Source organism: Pleurodeles waltl, chromosome 5 (assembly GCF_031143425.1).
Source record: "Pleurodeles waltl isolate 20211129_DDA chromosome 5, aPleWal1.hap1.20221129, whole genome shotgun sequence".
Taxonomy (NCBI): domain Eukaryota; kingdom Metazoa; phylum Chordata; class Amphibia; order Caudata; family Salamandridae; genus Pleurodeles; species Pleurodeles waltl.
Window position 1 is genome coordinate 1,719,763,103 of NC_090444.1, and position 22,263 is coordinate 1,719,785,365.

General features: G+C 44.6%; 1 protein-coding gene across 2 annotated transcripts in view; it reads right to left on the reverse strand.

Annotated features, from left to right (window-relative positions):
• TDRD6 (tudor domain containing 6) overlaps nucleotides 1–22,263 on the reverse strand; it is a 1,091,010-nt gene that overhangs the window by 1,055,468 nt on the left and 13,279 nt on the right. The window contains exon 2 of one of the 2 annotated variants that reach the window (XM_069236083.1): nucleotides 17,975–18,070. The exons of the other annotated variant lie outside the window; for it this stretch is intronic. Within the exon in view, the coding sequence (XP_069092184.1) occupies nucleotides 17,975–18,070 (96 nt within the window). The remainder of the gene's footprint in view (nucleotides 1–17,974; nucleotides 18,071–22,263) is intronic. 2 annotated transcript variants of the gene reach the window in all.

The following is a 22,263-nucleotide window of genomic DNA, read 5'->3' on the forward strand; positions in this document are numbered from 1 at the left end:
AAAAGAACATCTGAAAGGTGGGCCTTTAAGGGACCTTTTTGATTCTCTCCGCACCAAACCACAAATCTTACCCACCTACCGGCACAAATGGATTTAGTGGAGTGTCGCCTGGACGATAGAATAACACCCACTACATCCGGTGGGAGAGAAAAGGAACTGAGGTTGCCCCGTTCAATCTCTAGGCATGAAGGTGCAGGCTCTGGAGGTGGGGGTGTAGAACCTGCCCCTGTGAGGGGAGGTCTGCCCTGAGTGGGAGACGGAGGGCACTGAGAGAGTTGAAGTAGGTCTGTGTACCACACCCTTCTCGGCCAATCCGGTGCCACCAAGATGACATGGGCCTGGTCTTGACGAACCTTCCTCAGAACACGAGGAATCAAGGGTATGGGGGAAACGCGTAAAGCAACTGGCCGCTCCAGGACATCTGAAACGCATCCCCCAACGCTCCTTGCTACGGATACTGGAGGATGCAGAACAAAGGACAGTGCGCATTCTCCTGAGTGGCGAATAGATCCACCTGAGGCGTATCCCACATCCCGAAGATGTAGAGGACCAGGTCCGGATGGAGACGCCACTCATGATCTACTGAGTAGTGACGACTGAGACTGTCCGCACGTACATTAAGAGCTCCGGCCAAATGATTTGCTATTAAGCAAATCTGATGGTCCTGAACTCAGGACCAGAGTCGCAGACCCTCTCTGCAGACAAGGTATGACCCTACTCCTCCCTGCTTGTTTATGTACCACATTGCGGTAGTGTTGTCCATCAGGACCTGAACCGACGGACCACGAAGGGAAGGGAGGAAGGCCTTGAGCGCCAAACGTATTGCCTGCAACTCCAACAGATTGATGTGCAACATCTGTTCTGCTGGAGATCAATAACCCTTGATCTCCAGGTCTCCCAGATCAGCTCCCCACCCTAGAGGGGAAGCATCCGATACCACTGTGGTCACAGGCGGTGGTAGCGAAAATGGTTTTCCTTGGGAAAGGTTGCCATCCACTATCCACCAACGAAGATCCGCCGCAGTGTCCCTGGAGATCCTTATCGAATCCCCGAGATCTCCTTTGTGCTGGAACCACTGTCTACGGAGGCACCACTGAAGAGCCATCATATGCCAGCGTGCGTGAGTGAGTGACCAACAGAATGCAAGAAGCAAACAGACCTAGCAGGCGTAAGACTGGAACTGCCGCTCCATTATGAAACATTGGAATCAGCGCCTGAATGTCCCGGCCCCGCTGAGGGGGGGGGGGGGGGGGGGGGGGGGGTAGGCCCGAAACAATGTTGTGTCCAATACTGCCCCTGTGAACAGGAGGCGTTGAGGGCTCCAGGTGAGATTTGGGTACATTTACTGAAAAACCCAGATCGAACAACAACTGGGTTGTCATCCGCAGGTGAGAACACAAGCTCGGGAGACTTGGCTTTGATCAACCAATCGTCCAGGTAGGGAAATACCGCTACTCCCTTCTGAGATGTGCTGCAACCACTGCCATCACCTTCGTAAAAACTCATGGTGCTGAATAAGTCCAAATGGAAGGACCGCAAACTGGTAGTGTTGCGACCCCACCACAAACCGGAGATACTTCCTGTGCGACTTGATTATCGGAATATGAAAGTACGCATCCTGCAAGTCGACAGTCCCCATCCAGTCTCCTTTGTTCAACGCCAATAGCATCTGCGCTAGGGTCAGCATTTTGAATTTCTCCTGTTTGAGGAACAAATTCAAAATCCTCAAGTCCAGGATCGGTCTTAGATGACCGTCCGCTTTGGGAATCAGGAAATATCTTGAATAACACCCCGACCACTTTCCTGCACCGGCACCAACTCTATTGCGCCCTTTGATAACATGGCCAGAACCTCCTGTGATAACAGAAGATGGTCTTCTGAACAAAATGAGGTACAGGGGGAAAGGGAGGAGGGGGGACTCCTGAAAGGGGAGAGCGTATCCTTTTTCCACAATCCTTAACACCCAAGAGTCCGTTGTTATCGACTCCCACTTGTAGAGAAAAAGACTCAACTTTCCCCCTACAGGAGAGGTATGAACAATAAACTGGGGAAAACTACGGCTGCTTCTGCTGTTGTCCACCGGAGGAGGAGGATGAAGATAAAGGCTGCTGGACTGCCCCTCTAGCTCTACCCCTACCCCGCCCTCTAAAGGCACGATAGGGTGGATTGGCAGGTTGCTGGGCCAAGTATTGGGACCTCCGAAAGGCAGAACCACGTGCAAACCCCCTGAATCTGCGAAAAGGTCTATAAGATGTAGCAGTGGTAGTCTGTAAGCCCAAAGACTTAGCTGTTGCCAGACTGTCCTTAAACCTTTCAAGGGCAGAATCCGCCTTCTCTCCAAACAGCTTTTCACCATTGAATGGCAGATCCAACAAGGTGGTTTGAACGTCCGAGGAAAACCCAGAGGACCTCAACCAGGCGTGCCTCCTAGTAGCCACAGATGTTCCCATGGCCCTGGCTACCGAATCAGACGTGTCCAGGCCAGACTGTATAATCCTGTTGTGCAGCCGCCTGTGCACCCGAAAAAAAAAAAAAGAAAAAAAAAAGAAGAAGAGACCCAAAGGACCTCTGTACCTCCTGCGGTAGATCTCCGACCATCTCCTTGGCAGAGACCATAAGGGCGTGGACATACCTGCCCAGCACACAGGTAGAATTTGCAGCCTTGAGCACCATGCTACAGGATGAAAAGATCTTCTTGGAAGACTGCTCCATCCTCTTGGACTCCCTATCAGTTGGAACCACAGGGAATGTTCCAGGCGCAGACTTCGCGGAGCAAGACGCCTGGACTACTAAACTTTCAGGAGTCGGATGACGTGACAGGAAAACCGGATCTCCGGGTGCGCCTCTATGCCTCCTCGCTACTGCCCTGTTCACTGCAGGAGTCGTAACCGGCTTCCTCCACAAATCCAAAATAGGCTCCGTCAAAGCCTCATTGAAGGGCAGCAAAGGATCAGCACTGGACGCAGAAGAGTGCAACACCTCAGTCAGCAGGTTGGTTTTCACCTCCGCCACAGACAAGGACAAGTCTAGAAACTCTGCTGCTTTCCTGATCACCGTATGTAAGGATGCTGCCTCCTCTGTAAACTCCCCCGGTGATGCAATGTCCCACTCCAGGGAATTATCCAGGCCGCTTGCAGACGCCAGACCTTGGTACTCATCACAAGGATCAATTTCACCCTCCTCCAACTGCCTATACTCTTCCAGAAGTCGTAAAGCCTTTCTTCGAGACCGAAGGCGTGTTTCCAAAGTCTGTGTCGATAACGAATCCATCGACGCCGAAGACTTCGAATCCTGGTAGGGCACAGGAAGAGATGGATGACTCTTAGCATCACCCGGCGCCAGCACGGACTCCAATGATGTCCTCCGCGGAGTCGGCTGGCAGGAAGGCGATGGGTCCGGCCGGGAAGGAGACATCATAGACATCGAATGGCGCGGCGATGACGTCGGCTGACGCAATGGTGGAGCCACAGACAGCTGGTGAAGATCTCCCACGAGGAGACATCCTCGGCGCCGATCCGACACCCTCAGCAGGGCAAAAAGGCATAAATGGAGCCGCCTTATATGGCGCCGGAGAGCCCAAATCAAATGCCAATGGCCTCGTGGGACCCACCGGTGCACCAGCAGGAGCCATGGACTGAAAAACGGCATACATTGCATTACAAAATGCAGCCGGATCTGCCCCTGGAGCCGGGAAAGCAGGATATTGCAGAGTAGAGTGCTGTCCTTGAACCTGCTGTACATCAGGCTCCTGCGACGCTGGCGAAAATGGAGGACTATGATGAGTAACCTCAAAGACCAACAGCGCCGGAGATAACTCCAGACTCCTGGGCTGAGGCGTCACAGTAGGTCTCATCTCCCAGGTCTTTTGGTGTCGAGAAGACGGACACCTCGACCGGCTCCGCTCAGACCGGCGCCGAGAGTCATGACGGCGCTGTGAATCATGGTGACGCCACTTCTTATGCTTCTTTGGTGAAGCATGGGAAGAATCTCTCTTATGGCCCTTCTTGGCTTTCGCCATAAAAAGCTTTGCCTCTCGCTCTTTTAGAGCCTTAGGGTTCATACTCTGGCACGACCTACACCCTTTAACGTCGTGCTCAGAACTAAGGCACCAGATAAAATCCAAATGTGGATCGGTCACTGACATCCGACCTCCACATTCCCTACATGGCTTAAAACCGGACATCTTTGGAGGAGACATTGTAACCACCAAAAACGCAACAGTAATCAACGAGCCAGGAAGAAAAACACGTTGGCGTCGAAGGCACGGAAAAAAGGAAAACGGACGTCAGCACGCCAACGAGGACCTCTTATTGGCACGGTGACGTCAGACGGAGTCACGTGGAGTCGTGCCATTATGACGTCCTCGTCGACGTGGACAGCTAGGAAGAAGACTTTCCGTCGGATGCTGGTGCAAGGACGAACTCATAAGGTGAGGAATCCACAGGTAGTTGTATCCATCAGAAATACAATGGTTGAAAAATATAGCATTTTGTAAAGACACCCTGGGGACCTATGCAGAGGAACGTCCAGCAGCTTCTTGCTCAAGGGTCATCTGGGCTCCTTTCACAACACATCTGTTAGGGCAGATTGGGACCATGTCATGTACAATGCAGACAGAGGTCTGACATGTGTACTCTCTCCGATATATTGGAGCTGAATGTGTATGGCAATATTCTATGCTCTGTAACTATGCCTAGCTGGTGGCATTTGCAATTTAAGAATCCCTAAGGGATATAAACAACGTTGCATTCAGACAGTGTAATGTCACAACATCTCAGTAGGCACTTAAACAGCATTGAAGTCACCCACCAACTCTGTAGGGACTTTAACAGCACTAATCACATACTATCTCTGTGAGGTCTTGAAAAACAGTGTAATTACATAGTCTTTCTGTGGGGACTAGAAAGATACTGTCATTACACACAAATCTTCACACATTATGGGCCTGATTTATAATTCAGCAGATGGGTTACTCGGTCACAACGGTGACTGATATCCCGTCCGATGAAATCTAAATCCCACAGAGGATAATGGGATTTAGATTTTGGCAGACGGGATATCCTTCACCGTTATGTTGGAGAAACAAATCTGCCAAGTTCTAAAATCAGGCCCCACGTCAGTAGAGACTTGAACCACACTATAATCACTCATTATGAGGAGGTGTGGACATGCCTATATTCCACAGTAACGCCGTGAGGAGTTAATCATCATTATCTGTGTGGAGACTTGAACATTATCTTCACACACGAACTTTGCAGGGACTTGAACAGGCTTAACTTCAGACACCATATCTGTGAGGTCTTCATACAGAAATTGTCGGTGGTTCTTGTGAAGTTTGGACTTGAGCATCCCAGTAACCACAAACCAGCTTTATGGGAACTTAAACATCACTATAATCACACACTCGTTCTCTAAGGACTAGATCGTCACTATAATCACAGACTATCTCCATGGAGACTTGAACAATTATCTTTGCACACTATCACTGTATGGACTAAAACATTGTAACCTCCACTCATGATGCTGGTAGAGCCTTGAACCCTTCTATACTCACACAATATGCAGATTATTTATCATGCCTATAGTTACACACTATCTGTGTGTGGACTTGAGCATTTTCATCTTCAAACACTATCTATGTAAAGACACATTATCTTCATAGTCTAACTTTGCTTACCTTCACACACTGTCTCCAATGTCTTGAAAATTATTATCTTTGCATGCTATCACTATATGGACTTGACCAGGATAATTTCAACCCCTATGTTGGAAGGGACTTGAACACCACTATTCTCATATACTATGCAAGTACTTGAACATGCCTTTTATCACACACACACACACACACACTCTCTCAGTGGGGACTTCAACATCATTCTCTCAAAACAGCAGCTGTGTGGAGACTCAAATATTATCTTCGCACACTAACTTTGTGGAGACTTGATCATGCTTACCTTCATACACCAACTTTGTGAGATTCTCGAACATCTAAAAAAACCACAGCCAAACTCTGTATGGACTTGAACATCCCAGTGATCACACACTAGCTCTATGGGGAGCTGAAAATCCCAGTAATCACACACTATTGCTGTCGGGACGAACAACACTATCATCACACACTGTCCCTGTGGAAACAAACCTCAATGTAATTGCATACTATCACTGTAGGGACCAGAGTATCACTATAATTACACACTATCTCTGTTGGTGCCTGGGCATCACTATAATCACCAAATATCTCTGCACGGATGTCAACATGATTATCACACACTATCTCTGAGGGGACTTGGGCATTACTATAATCACATACTATCTCTGAGGGGGACCTGGGCATGATTAGAAACACCCACTACCTCTACTGGAATTTCAACATGATCATCATCACACATTATCTCTGATAGAACTTGAACATGACTATAATCACACACCATGTCTGTGGGGACCTGGGCATCAGAACAATCACAAACTATCTCAGTGGAGAACCGGATAATCACGCTAATCGCACACTAACTCTGTGGCGACCTGCCCATCATTATAATCACACACTGTCCTCATCAGTTCTTGAAAATTAATATACTCACATACCATCTCTAGGCATGCAAAGATGTCAAGATGTGAAATATTTGAAAACTGATCTAGGTAATCTAACCATGGTTTTCTCACCTGACCACACTGCATGATGTCTGGCTTGCCAGTTAGTTTAACTAGGTATAATTTTCTTTATTTCATGCCATTTGTCTTTGTTGCTCTCTGAAAATATGTTCAATATGTGTAAGTCTTATTACATGGTCTTGCTCCGATACAGTTTTCTGGTGACAAATGCATAATCATTAAAAGTCTTGTGTGACCCGATGACACAAGCAGATAGTCATATACGAATAACCTATCATATAATTTAAGTACTGTATTGAAATAAAACATTTAACCATTTGTTCATGAATGTATTCAATCGCAATAGACCATTTTGAAGTAAGTCCTCACAAGAATAGTAACATGTTCAAGTTCCCATTAAATCAAGTTATATTTGCATCAGGATCATGTACGATCACAGAGATAATAGAGATAGGGATGAATGATAGGGATATTGTGTGTGTGTGTAAACCCAACACATTGCTACCATCTGACTACATTCCCTTTCAAGCCACTCTATTAGTCTAATTAGGGGGGGGGGGGGAGATAGTGACTCCCATCTGGCTGGGGATCAGGGAAGTGGGGACTGGCCTTCGTCTTAAGGCATCCGGTAACCTGCCTTTGAAGTCCAGCTTATCTCCCCAGTCCCATTCCTCTCCCGGGCTTCTCCAGAAAGCCAATCTGGTCCGACCAAATGGCTGTATTGTTTCAGTCCCAGGCCTTTTCCTATCTACTCGGGGAGCAGCTTGGCTCAGGCTATCAGAGGCTGACCAATCAGAAGCAGTTGCTACAGAGCCGTTTTAGGTTACATTAAATCCGACTTTGGCAAGTTGCTGGATGTAATGTGATAATTAGTTGACATCTAAAATGGCATTGCTAGGTCGCTACAATCAAAAGTTAGACTAAGTTTAATAAAAACCTTTCCTATGTTTGCATAGGGCTAGCAGCACTACAATAGGGTAAAACAACTTTGGCTGTTTTTCCTCACCAGGGCATTTAAAACATATGTTACATTGTCGTTCCCTGCTTTTTTATGACAATCACCCTTGGTGTACCAGGGAAGACCTTCGTGATGACTTAGAAGTTATAAAAAGGTAGTTTTGGGCTTTGGAAGGATCTTTAATTCCAAGGTCTAATTTAAACATAGTTTTGTTTAAAATACGCCTGGAAGGCAGGACTGGCTTTAAAATGATACCAGAGACAACAGCAGTGCACTTTTAAGTGCATTAAGTCCACCAGGGTTTCTAAAATTACATGCCCTACCATATACTACAGACTTACAGGTAGGTTGTCTTGGCCAATTCGAATTATACAATTTACCATATACCTCTAGAGGAGAGAGCACAGGCCCTGGACCTGGTTACCACAATGCAAATTGTCTATCACAGTGGTTTGTTACAGTGGATTACTATCACCAAGACCTTTGCCTACTAAGGTAATCTGGAAGTTTCCATGTAAAAAAAAAAAGATACCTGCCTACAGGCGTTAGCACAGTATAATGACAATTCACCCTTGAAAGCCTATTGCTTTTTATACATGCTTTTAACAAAAAGTAAGGCCTACTTGATTTATAGTAAATTTTCCTTATAAACAAATCACACCTAAAGAATGACGTAACGTTTCCCAGAGCACCCATAAGGCCTCTAGCCTTTATCAATGACTTGACCTTTAGACAAGACAGGTCTACTTAGGTGCACATAAACTGGCAACCAAACTGGATATAGTTATGTAATTTCCAATATGTACATTAAAACTTGGGTGATTATAAAAAATATACACACATTATATATATTATAATTTGTCAGAGTGGGTGGCAAAAAACAAAACCCTTGCATACTATGGCAGTATGTGGGATTACATGAAACCAAATACCTTTCTACAGCCTGGAACATAATGTAACAGTGCGACGCAGTGAGCTCTCAGCGACTGGCAGGAGCTAAACTTTCAACAACCCGATGCCTGACTTTCTCACCTATTCTCTCTGCAGGAGAGGGGGGCAAGGGGAGGAGAAAGGAAAACTGGATTAAGATTGCTGGTAAAACCAGGAAGCAGGCAGGGCCGCAAGTGGTGGGTCGGGTTGGAGTTGCAGTGGGATTAAGCCCCACTGCCTCTAGTAGAGCCCGTGGAAGCGGCCCAACCAAGTTTGGGTGCGGATTGCAGCAGGTCGAGCTCCCTTCCCCCACGCTGGGCAGCCACTTTCCAGTACGGCCTCGCTATGTATCATTCTGCACCTCAGTCCCCCAAAGCTAGCCACCCCGGATCCAGCTCCAGCCACGGTATCTTACTAGACAAGCGCTCATGTCCCCCCACCTCAAACAACTCTGCAGATGCCGCAACACAGGGGATGAGGCGGTGCCGAAGAAGGGACTTTGACTCAATTGACGTATACATTGGAGGAAGCAAAAGGGAACATTAGCCTCTGGCACTGCAAGATTGTCTAAGTGCTATGAACCAGGCATAAATGGGAGAGCAGCAAATGCGTGCTTGGGACTAACAACTGCACAGCATACCTGAGCTGGGTTTTATGCAGGGCCGTGATTCTAAGGGTTTAATTTGCAGTCTGTGTGCATCCAGGCAAGAACACTGGCACAGAGAACCATCACAGAACCTCCTTGCCAGCATTTGACAGATACTTGCCAGGTCAGTATCCTAATCCTAGTTGGGGCATCCGCAATTAAATTACAAGAGCTTCCTAACCAGAGGCCCCAGACACTTAACAGTGATCCGAGTTAATTGTGAATCATTCTCCCAGTACTCAACAGATACTCTGCCACATTGGCACCGGTCATCGCTTCCCTGGCGAGTGTGTGGTTCCTTATTCAAACTCATAAGCGCTTTTCATTTCAGCTCCTGCTTTCAGACCAAAATACATGTAAAATTCAGCTTCCTGAAGGATGCTGGATTGGTCCTCTTTTCCAGCAACAAGGGACTAATAGGGCTGCTGACACCACTGTAATCAGAGGTTGATGCCTACCCCGCTGTGAGGGCCTCTAGTCGCTCAGCTACTTCCAGTTCCCCTGACATCTCAACACAAGGTCTGGGAGAAGGGGCAGCAGGCACTGGTGGGATTCTTTCCGGTCAGAGTGACTTAAGCAATCAGGTAACTCCCTGTACAAAAAAGAGGAGAGAAACATCCAGTGGAACAGAAGGATTCACTGACCAAGGCTATGAGAGGTCTCCTAGTACCAGTTTTGGTCAGCAGTCCTTTCTGCTAGCGGAAGGAAGCACACCTAACAGCACCTTTTTCATCAACTACCAAAAACAACAAATATTCCCTTTCCTCTATAAGCAATCTGTCGGACCCAGCTGAAGGCACTGTTAGATCGATCACTGATGATGTCCAATGGCGCTTTAATCACCTGGGAGAGTTTGACAAAAGGACATGCCGACAGATAGAATACCCCAATAAGATCAGGATCCCAAACACACAGCATTGGTCAACAGGTATTCATCGCCCAGGCACAAATAAAACATTTAAAGATGTCCAAAAGGGACATAAAAAACGCATTTTTCTCCACTGCTGGCTTTTGGATTCCAACCAGCAACTAGTATGGAGACAATATTAAAAAAAAAAAAAAAAAAAAAAAAAAAACTTGACTAAAGGAAACTAAAGAAACTGAAATGGACCATTAAAAAATAAAAAAAAATAAAAAATGAGCAGCAGAATGACTCATTCTGGCCCAAACTGCTTTCGGACATAAGGAATAATGAGAGCTCACAGTTTTGGGAAACGACAAAAGCTACTGCGCCCACCCCAAGAAGGAAGTGTCTCACTTGTCAAGGAAACTTGGGCAAAATTTCTATTTGGTCACTTCAATCAGCTGCTGGCTGGAGGTGCACCCAGCCAGGCTCTCCAAGGAACACTGCCAGCAGCTACTAATAGCCGAACCCTGATGGCGGATTCCCAGTCATCCGTTCCCTAACAGCTAGCAGCAGACCAACTCAATAAAAACAATACTGATAAATAACGGGGCAATCAGACGGCAAACAGCAGAGGGTAGGCGTCAGGGGACTCTGGGTCCAAATGGTATCTCTCTTGCCCTGTTTAGGAATGACACAAGATGCTGAGCGGAAGAATTTGAACCAGTCTTCCCTCAAATTGTGCTTGAGTGATTAATACCAGCCTCATGGAGAGGGTCTAGAATGTCCCCTATCTTCAAGAGCAGAGATAAATCTTCTGCAAAAAAAGCTACTGCCTTGCAGCGCTCATGACAATGAGGTCAAATATTCTGCTGGGACATTAAACTATTTGGGCCTCCGACAACACTGTAATTCAGCCACATCTGATGGAGTTTTTCCAAACTGACTGGAACTACAACCACTTTTTTGCCCTATCCCTCTTCATCGATACGGCTAAGGGCTCCTTAATGCCACTGCATTTTAGCTTCATTGACAACAGGTCAGTTTTTGATCATGTTGATCAGGGCAATTTTTGGAGTAAACTGACAAACTGAAACATCAACATCAACATACCGACGACCTGGTTTTAGTAAGCAGTACCCAGGTGAGGCTGCAGCACCTACTTAACATCACATAGGAATATTAAACAGAAAATGGCCTAGCTACCGACTTGGAAAAAAACAAAAACCATGTTGATTAACAACGCTAGGAGAATATCACCGACCTGGTATTGGGCCAGGAAGCGCATTGACCTAATATATACGAATACAGATATTTAGGTGTCATCACTGATAAATATGTCATTTGCTCCTCAGAAAGAGCCAATGAAGCAAAAGGGTAAGCGTAGGAAGTTGGCTCTGTATATACTATCTCAAAGGGAGAGATAGTGTGCACAGAGTCCAAGGGTTCCCCTTGGAGGTTGATAGTGGCAACATTAGATAATACTAATGCTCTATTTTGCGGTAGTGTGGTCGAGCAGTAGGCTTATCAGAGGGTAGTGTTAAGCATTTGTTGTACACACACAGGCAATATATGAGGAACACACACTCAAAGACTTACTCCAGGCCAATAGTTTTTACATGGAAACATATTTTCTTAATTTACTTTAGAACCACAAGATTCAAGATTGGAGGTAAGTACATAAAATGCAAGGTACTTCACACAGGTAAGTATAGAACTTTGATTTAAAACAAACAGTAGTACACACAATTTAGGTTAAAATGGCAATAAGCTATTTTAAAAGTTCACAGTGCTAAACAATCAACAGTTCCTGGAGGAGGTAAGTTGGGTTAAGTTTTTCAGGTAAGGCACTTACAGTCAGTCTCCTGGGCACAGGCAGCCCACCGTTGGGGCTTCAAGGCAACCCCAAAGCCACCGCACCAGCAACACACGGCCGGTCAGGTGCAGAGGTCAAAAGGAGGGCCCAAAACACATAGGCACCTATGGAGAACAGGGGTGCTCCGGTTCCGGTCTGCTGGCAGGTAAGTACCTGCGTCCTCAGGGAGCAGACCATGGGGGATTTAATAGAGCACCTGTGAGGGCGGGGATGGGATTGGGGGGGGGGGGGGGGAAACAAGCTCACAAAACACACCCTCAGTGGCACAGGGGTGGCCAGGTGCAGTAGGCAAAGTAGGTGTTGGGTTTGCTATGGAAAGCAATGGAGGGACCCGGGGGTGAATTAGGCGATGCATGCAGGGTACATGGGGCATCTCGGACCAGCCTCTGACTGGGCTAGGAAGAGGGCAGCCTGCTGGTTACTCCTGCTCTGGAAGGTAGTTCCTCTAGGTCCTGGGGGGCTAGGGAGTGCAGTGCTTGGTCCAGGCATCGGGTTCCTTGTTACCAGGCAGTCATGGTCAGGGGGAGCCTCTGGATCCTCTCTGCAGGTGTCGCTGTAGGGGTGCGGGGTCGACTCAGGGTACTCTCGTCATCGTAGTCACCTTGGAGTCCTCTCTGCGGTGTCTGTTCTCTTGAACTCAAGCCGGGGGCGTCAGGTGCAGAGTGTGAAGTCTCACGCTTCCGGCGGGAAAAGATTGTTCTTTGAAAGTTGCTTCTTTGTTGCAAAGCTGTTGCAGGTTTTAAACAGTGCCGCTGTTCTCTGGAGTTTCTTGGTCTTTCGGGTTCAGGGCAGTCCTCTGAGTCCTCAGAGGTCGCTGGTCCCTGTTGGATTTGTCGATGTGCAGGTTCTTGGAGTCTGGAGACAGGCTGGTAGGGCTGGGGCCAAGCCAGTTGTTGTCTCGGTCGTCTCTGCAGGGCTTACAGATCAGCAGTCCTTCTTGCAAGTTGCAGAAATCTGATTTCCTGGGTTCAAGGTTGCCCCTAATTACTAAATTTGGGGGGGTGTTTAGGTCAGGGGGCAGTAGCCAATATGGCTACACCCTCTTTGTGCCTCCTCCCTGTGGGGAGTGGGGGCACATCCCTATTTCTATTGGGGGAAATCCTCCAAACCTAAGATGAAGGATTTCTAAAGGCAGGGGTCACCTCAGCTCAGAGCACCTTAGGGGCTGTCCTGATTGGTGGGTGACTCCTCCTTGTTTTCCTCATTATCTACTCCAGCCTTGCCGCCAAAAGTGGGGTCAGTGGCCGGAGTGGCAGGAATCTCCACAAGCTGGGATGCCCTGTGGCGCTGTAACAAAGGGGGTGAGCCTTTGAGGCTCACCAGCAGGTGTTCCAGTTCCTGCAGGGGGAGGTGAGAAGCACCTCCACCCAGTACAGGCTTTGTTCCTGGCCACAGAGTGACAAAGGCACTCACCCCATGCGGCCAGAAACTCATCTGGTTGTGGCAGGCTGGCAGAAACTGGTCAGCCTAGCACTAGGAATCGGACTGGTATTCAGGGGCATCTCTAAAATGCCCTCTGGGTATATTTTACAATAAATCCCACACTGGCATCAGTGTGCATTTATTGTGCTGAGAGGTTTGATACCAAACTTCCCAGAATTCGGTGTAGCCATTATGGAACTGTGGAGTTCGTATTTGACAGACTCCCAGACCATATACTCTTTATGGCTGCCCTGCACTTACAATGTCTAAGGTTTTGCTTAGACATCATAGAGGTATAGTGCTCATGCACTTATGCCCTCACCTGTGGTATAGTGCACCCTGCCTATACCACAGGCAGTGTGAGGTGGGCATGGCACTCTGAGGGGAGTGCCATGTCGACTTAGTCATTTTCTCCCCACCAGCACACACAAGCTGTGAGGCAGTGTGCGTGTGCTGAGTGAGGGGTCCCCAGGGTGGCATAAGACATGCTGCAGCCCTTAGAGACCTTCCCTGGCCGCAGGGCCTTTGGTACCAGGGGTACCATTTACAAGGGACTGATCTGAATGTCAGGGCTGTGCCAATTGTGGTAACAAAGATACAGATTAGGGAAAGAACACTGGTGCTGGGGCCTGGTTAGCAGAGTCCCAGCACACTTTCAATCATGACCGACATCAACAAAAGGCAAAAAGTTAGGGGGCTAACCATGCCAGAGAAGGCATTTCCTTACAGCAAGGCGCTGCCATAACATTAAAAAACCTAAGGAGAAAACTATCAGGTCCAAACCTGACATTTCGTCGAATTGTTCAAGCAATGCTGTTACCTACAATAGCATAAGGGAACAAACTATTGAGACAGAGGGACCAGGCCATTTTGTACAGCATTATGATCAGAACATACAGAATTATCTTTAGCCTCCCCAATTATATCTCACCCGCGCAGACCAGGATGGAATTTGGCCTTCAGAATCAGACTTTAGCAAGACGGTGGTTCTCAGGAAGGCAGCCCCCAACCCTTTGAATTTCCATCTGTGGCAGGTGCTGCAGAATAGGGACACTTCAGCTGCCAGAGAATCTCTCAATGAGTCTGTATCTGTAACCGGGCTCAGGGATGTCGAATTTCTATCGACCGACAATTGAGACATATTGTTTGGGGCAAGTAGGCCCAACCCCTGCAGCACAAACCCTTTGGCTGCCAGTTTACAGAGAAGGGAACTGTCTGTAGTTGAAGTAATGTGTGTCTATGTTTTAATGATGTTCAAAAAAAAAAAACAAAAAAAAAAAAAAGCATTTAGGAAAAAACATTTGGCTTCTATGCTATTTCTTGAAAGCGTCATTTATTTAGTAAATGCTAGCATTGCCCAAAACTATTACCAATGGAAAATCAGTGTAACCATTTTAAACTAGATTATGGGAGACATGAAAATAAACAAGCACTGGCAAAGCCAACCAATCTGACTTTTTTTGTGAGAGTCTTTTGGTTTCGTCAATGCGTGTCTTGTTTTGACATGCATTTTGTAACACTTTATTGTTGTGGGAGCTGCCAAGCACTCTCCACTGTAACAAAGACTGGCAAAAAGAAAAACACGTTTTTGGTCTCAAAAAGCACACACTGACACCAGTGGCTTAAAGGCCCTGCAGGCCCCCCCCACCACCACCACAGCATCTGCCCTGAGGGAGTCCAAAGGGGGGCCCCTCCATGTTCCTGGCACTGAAGAAAAATATAAAAAAAAAACACACACAACTGTGAGCCAATATGCTCCTTGTGGAAGAGCAGAATGTGATCACTCACAGTAAAGTGTGCCGATAGAGAGAGAGAAAAAGAAGTTTAATGAAAACAAAATGTCTTTCTTAACACCAGACCTAATTAGGGACCCCTATTCTTTGAATTAGTGGTTTGCATGAATTCACAAGAACTTACAGAAGCAGACCAGGAAATCATACTCCTAGAAAATATTTGTGAACTGTATTTTATCGTGAGCAAATATGCATGTATAGATTTGCTCACGTGAAAATCTATTGGGCGTTTACAAGTTCACTTTCCTTCCAACCACTTTTTTCCCCAACCCGGGAAGAACTTCTATTTCTGCCATTGTCGAGAGTAAATTTCCAAACTCTCATTATGGGAAAAGGTTAGAGAAGAGATGGCAAAAATCCTTAAGAACATGCAAGTCAGGTTTGCAGACTCAAAGGCATTCCAGCCCTGGAACTATTGCTTACCGCTTCTTCCAGCCACAGTAGGTAGATCTGCGAAAAAGGTGGCAAAATAAGGAAATTGCTATAGTAGGGATTGAAATTGCCCGTATTCAAGCCCTACTATAGTAATATCCTCTCTGATTACGCTAAGGCTACTATCAGAGCTCATACATAGTGAGATTGATGCCAAAATCTGTTGCGACACTACACAGCACCAAAGGGACAAGTAAATTATTATTATTTTTTTTTTTTAACAGGACAAGTAGATTTAAGAAGCAACCTGTCCCATGGACAAGTAGATTTGCTTGTGCATGGAGTTTTGATGCTGCTGCAAAGTTGCTGCTCACTGACCATGTGGTTACTCCAGGTGGGGGGTGGGTCGCTATGGATTTTAAGGTATCTACTGCTTCAAAGGACAGCTAAGCAAGGTAGATCTGCTCAGTATGCACTTAAAGAATTCATAAGCACTTTATCCATTTAACTGATATCCTTGTGGTTACTCCACTGGGTTGCTACATATTTTAATGTATTCATCGTCATAGAGAATGGTTAAGCACTGTGAATTTGCTTAGCATGCTCTTTAAGGATTTACATGCACTTCATCTGTTTGACTTGTCATTGTGGTTAATCCAGTGGGCTGTTAAGTATTAATGCATCTACTGCTGCAGAGGATTGATAAGCACCATAAATCTGATCCGCATGCACTCTAAGGATTCATACACACTCATCCGTTTGACTGATGATATTATTACTTTTCATTTAAACTTGCTACAGTTGAAATTGTAAGCTGATGCAAGGTCTTAATTGTGTTGGATTTGTTTTTAAAGTTTTAACTTTTACCACAGTTTTAAAGTAACCAAGCAATATCAATAAATTTGAACTGTACTGAGTGTAAGCTTTTCCAGGAGGCAAACATCAGGCTCACAACTGCAAATGTGTAAAAAATAACAGTTGGTATGCCAAAATACTATCCTTAACTGGGCTTGACAAGGACTCTCACAATGCACATCTAAACCAATGATTTGTCTAAGGAGGTAACCAACACCAAAACTTTCATTTAAAAAAAAATATATATAAAAAAAAATTATATTATTATATATATAAATAAATAACGGGTGTATAGCCTTTATCATTGGCATATCACCATAACCACCTCAAGACTACTACACTGAGTAAGCTTTTTTTTTTTTTTGCAAGGCTGCCATCAAGCATACAGCCATAAAAGTGCAAATGGATACAAACTTACAGCTGGCAAAGCGAATGCTATCTCTCCAAACAGATCCGAACAAGGATTACTTTAGTGCCTAACTTCTATCACCGCAGTCTGTTCAGGTGAATCACCATGGTAATCTGTAAAATTCCATGTAAGACAATACCTGCCTACAGGCTTTACCCCAGTATAATAACAATCCATCCTTTAAAGACTTTAGTCTAACAGGTGCTTTTCACAATACGTACGTAAAGCCTACTGGCTGATAAACATATCAAATCTATGAAATGTGGCATGACGTATCCAGATGTACTGATAAAGCTTTTACCCTTTAGCATTGGTTTTACACCTGACCAAACACTGGCCTATTCAAGCACACATACACTGGCAACCATGCATGCAGTTATAAAATTATTTAAAAACATGGAGAAAAACAGAGCTTGAAAAAACAAACAATGTACACCACCACCAAACGGGATCCAACAAGAACCACAGTGAAAACTCCTAGGGCTTGTGTGAGTGGAAGATATCATTGCTGCCCTCCTACCATTTATGCTTCTAACAAATAAAAAAAACCATGTAAATTATGTAGTCATCCAAGACAATTTAACAGTATTACAATTTCCTCTGTGTGCCCCTGAAAGTTCAAGCCCAGGCAGATGGAGATGTAAAGACATGAATCACAGCTGTGGGGAGACCAAGCATTTTTTGTGGGAGTATACAACTTCTGCCCAATCAAAACATGTACTCTTGGCTCCCAACATGTGGGCAGAGCCAAAGGCCCCCTCAGTGATTTTCACAATTCTCAGGCAACAGCGGCACTGTCAAGCCAGGTCATTAAAAAAAATATATATAAAAAAAAAAAGTGTTTGGTGTGCCAAGCAGAGTACACACACTTCGAGACATCCTTAAGTTCAGCCCTTAATGTGTAAAGACACTGTAAATAATATGTGAAGTACATTAGCACTGCAAATTTGTAAAAGTAAAGATGTACTCTTAAGTAGGTTTCTATACGTATACACAAAGTTACAGTATGAGAAATTCATCCTTTACATTTGCACATTTACAAAACCATAATTTGCTCAATAGTCATTACATCAGGAAAAAGTGTTAGTCATCAGTGAACTTAAATAGCAAAGCTTACTCAAATATTTCAACTTATACAGTGCACTTACTGAGCCATTAAGTGCACTCGCAATCAGTTACACCACTGCACAGAGGATGAGGCACATTAATTATTGCAATATCAGAATGCTTAACTCGGTACACAGTTTCTCTCAATACCTTTATCTTCTCTGACACATGAATAAACTGCTTTGCTCTCTGGATTTATAGGAAAGCTAGTGGTTATTTGGTGATCCCAACAAAATATTGGTTGCCCTAAAAATAAAGGAGAAGTGCAATTATTAAAGCCAATCATACCACAGTAACAAAACCAAGTTCAGCTTGTTTTAACAGTGGTTTAAGCACCTTCCTCATGTATCAGACATATCTGCCATTTTGGGTTCTGGAAATGCCCCTGGAAATCTAGCTGTTATTCGAAGGCACAAGAACAAACAGTGGCAAAGCCAACAGGCCTGGCCTTGGAAGGATAATCACATTTAATTAATATAACAGTAAGGACATTCATCAGGAAGGTGTACATACACCAGTCCCTTTTAGTTTAATTACAAATCAAACAAGGAGTATATTACTGTCCCAAATAGAAGATACTATTGCCTTTAAACACTCCATCTTACAGTAGTCCAAACACACAAGCACAACTAAAAGAATAAAAATGGTTGAAGAACGGAACAATTGATGGCAAAATTAGGTGAGGTTTAGGCCACCACCCCCGGTATCAAGTCCACTTCTGTTGAGGTAGCTGTGTAGTTGTGACCAGGATACATGCTATCAGTCAAAGTGCAAGAGAACTAATGCTTGAAGAGGGCTGACCAATCGCTCCATGCTGTGAAGGGGAGAAGAGAAATGTAGATGACAGTAGAACAGTACAATTGATGAAGTGGGATTGTCCAATAGCACACTGTGTCCAGGTATGGATTATAATTTTTTTTTGTTTTTTTGGAGGGTATGTGAGGCAGGCGAACAGCTAAAGCAAGAGTCTCCAACCTTTTCTGTGGTGAGAACTACTACTAACCAGCTAAAGTCATTGTGAGCTACTTAAGGCCAAGGAACTCGAGCAGTGTTCCCAGATGCCCCTACACCTGCAGCACTGACTAAGCCTAATGGCCATACAGCCAGAAACTATGGTTTGAACAAAATACTTTTGAACTACAGGTGCTAGAACAGGTCTGCCACGTCTGATAGAGCACAGTCTTGTGTGCATATGAATGGGATATCTGTATATGGGTGAAAAACAACATGTGTCAAATGTACTTGTGGCACAGGACATACATTTATTTTTTATATGGGAGAACTTCAAAGTGCATAATAATGTTAAGCAAATATGTATATAATCTGGAACACTTTAAACTCCCCACCACTTATTATAAAAACGACTATTTTCAGTTATAAATATTACACTATGTCTACCAGCCACTGGGAGCAAGATGCCTGCTGTGCGTAAATGTGACACTTTGAAATGGGTTAAATTTAAACTGAAGAGTTTCACGATTATATGAATTCCACTAAACTCATCACTTGCATTTTCTCCCATTTCAAAGTGTTACATTTACAAGCAGCAAGCATCTGGCACCCAGTGACCTGTAGGCACTGTGCCATATTTATAACAGAAAAATAAATCCATTTATATAAAAAGGAAGGAATTTAGTGTAGAAACATGCTTCACAAAGTATTAACCCATAATTAACTCAATGCTTCACATAAATATTTCTCTTCACTCTAAAGTTCTCCATTTAAAAAAAAAAAAGAAAACAATACTATTTATCAGCTATAAATATAGCACAGTGCCTACTATGTAAATGTGACATTTGTAAATGTGACACACTGAAATAGGAGAACATTAAAAATGATGTGTTAACTCAGTCATTAACTTAACACTTAATTATAAATTTCTTCCATGTAAAAGCTTTGAGAAACACAGTTTTGTTCTCAAAGTAGTAGACAAGGACTATTAAGATAAATACCTCAGTGCTTCTTCTCTTTTGCTTTAGTCATAAAATAGGACTCCCAGCACTGCCCATTATCAGGCCCTGCAGCCTGGAGGTAGTGTTATTAAATAAACACACCCTTTAAACTTTAAAAGGAAAAATTGACCCTGTACTTGTTTAAAAATGAACCCGATGCTGTGAGCTAGTCTAAAGGTGTCTTCTGGCAGCTCACAACTAAATGGTTGGGGCACCTGGCATAAACAAACCCATCAAATAACGTAGGCATCAATGAATGTTCTAAATGTGCCCTCCGATTACAAAGTTTTACACTTAAAAGCTCCAAGAAACCCTTTAAAGATGTGTTTTTGTGTTTTATAAGTAACCTTGTAAAAAGTAAAATAGATGAACAAAACAATGCTTGGAAAAATGCATGGTTAATATACCAATGTGCAAAAAAATCAAACAGAACTAATGACCGAATGAGAAAATTAACACTTTCGCAAGAAGACAAACCAACAAGCACAGGGGTGGGGAATTCATATCAGCTGCCAGAGACATGTTGGTTTCTTTGTGAGAAAACTAATAATTCCTATCTATTTTGGACAGGTACGAATTCATAATGCTCCTTAGTAACAAACTCTTTCCTCACCAAGCCCCTCTGATGCAGCCGATTTCATCAGGAGCCCAGAGCAAAATAAATGTCTCACTGCAGCAGTTTCTGTGATGGGCCTACCTTTGTTTAAGAGGTGAAAGGTAGGAAGAACAGCACAAGTGTCAACTGAGCTAAAAAAATAAATAAATACAAAATAAAAAAACACCACCTCTATGGAAGCACATTTATACCTTTTTTATTCAGACTAATAAGGTTGATCAGCCCTGAGAAAATCTGCAGTGAAACGGGAAGAAGCCAGCAAGGCACAACCTTAAAACAGGGGTCTGTCCTAAAGTATTCTGTGCAACCAGCATGGCTTTATAGCCCTACACCATGGCTGCAGATTGACTACACACATTTTATAGTAGTTGCATGCTGTATGCAGCGCTATAAAAATAACCCACATACCAGCACGCCAGTCACCCTCAGCCTGACTAATAATTAGATTATATGCAGCGTGTGATTTCCCTATCTAGGTAGCAGCCTATACCACTGCAGAAGTAAGGTCAGTTAAAGGTATGATTTTCCAGCTGGAGATGTGCAGACTACAGGATATGTACATGTTCAGTGCATAGTTACTTAGGCTCTCATTACGAGTGTAGCAGTCTCAAGACCGCCACACTCTATACTCAATTGTGTTACTATAAATCACTAAATGTGTATAACTTATAGGGTGTGCTGCTACAATTGTGCCACTGGGATAACAAGAGTAGTTATCGTGTGGGGCTGAATTGGGGGGTGAAGTCCTAGTTAGCAGCACCGCCAATAACTATCGGAACAGATATTGTGAGGCAGAGCGCCGTGTACTCATTTCCATATCACCCCCATTCATGTAGGACACTCGAGATGGTGGTCTGACAGCCCTATTATGACTATGACCGATAGGCAACGGTCTGACCGCCACCACCACCAGGTTGCCACCTATTGACAAACAGGCGGTCTCGGTGGTCGCAATCCGCCAGGGCAGGGATTGGCAGTCCCCTTTCCGTCAGGGGCCCATGCACTTGGCATGGGCAGTGCAGGGGTCCTCATGGACAGCCCTGTCGCACATTTCACTGCTGTCGCACCGACGCACCACAACACTGCTGCTAGCTCAATGACGAGCCAGCGTCAATGTTGTTGCGAGTTTTCTACTGGGCCAGCGGGCGAAAACTCCTAATAGGGTGGCCAGCATACCACCAGCACTGGCAGTATGCTGGCTACAGCGGTCTTTCAAAAAGACCACAGAAGCCGTTATGAGGGCCTTAGAGTCTGTGTGTATTTGAAGAGTATGTCTGTAGAGTATCTCGCTACACAATCTATATGTCAGCTATTTGTGTGTATGTTTGAGTGTGCATGGAATTTATAAAGAACTTATTTAACTTACAGACTGCATTTCAACACAGTTTATAACATTGTGCTGTGTAGGAGGCTGGCCTGGCTTATAGTGGGTACCTAGTGGTACTTACACCTTGTGCCAGGTCCAGTGATCCCTTATTAGTAGATTAGAAGTGTTCTAGCAGCTTAGGTTGCTATAGCAGAGTAGCTTAGGCTGAACTAGGAGAAATGCAAAGCTCCTACTATACCACTTATATCATATAGCACTATATCATAAGAAATACAATACTCAGAGTTACTAAAAATAAAGGTACTTTATTTTAGTGACAATGTGCCAAAAGTATCTCAAAGGATATACTCCCTTAGGAGGTAAGTAAAATACATAAAATATACACACAGACCAAAATCAGGTAAGTAAACAGTTGGCAAAGTAGTGCAAATACCGTATAATACAATAGAATGCAATAGGAGACAATAGTCCTAGGGGCAACACAAACCACATACTCCAAAAGTGGAATGTGAACCACGAATGGACCCCAGGCCTAGTGTAGTGT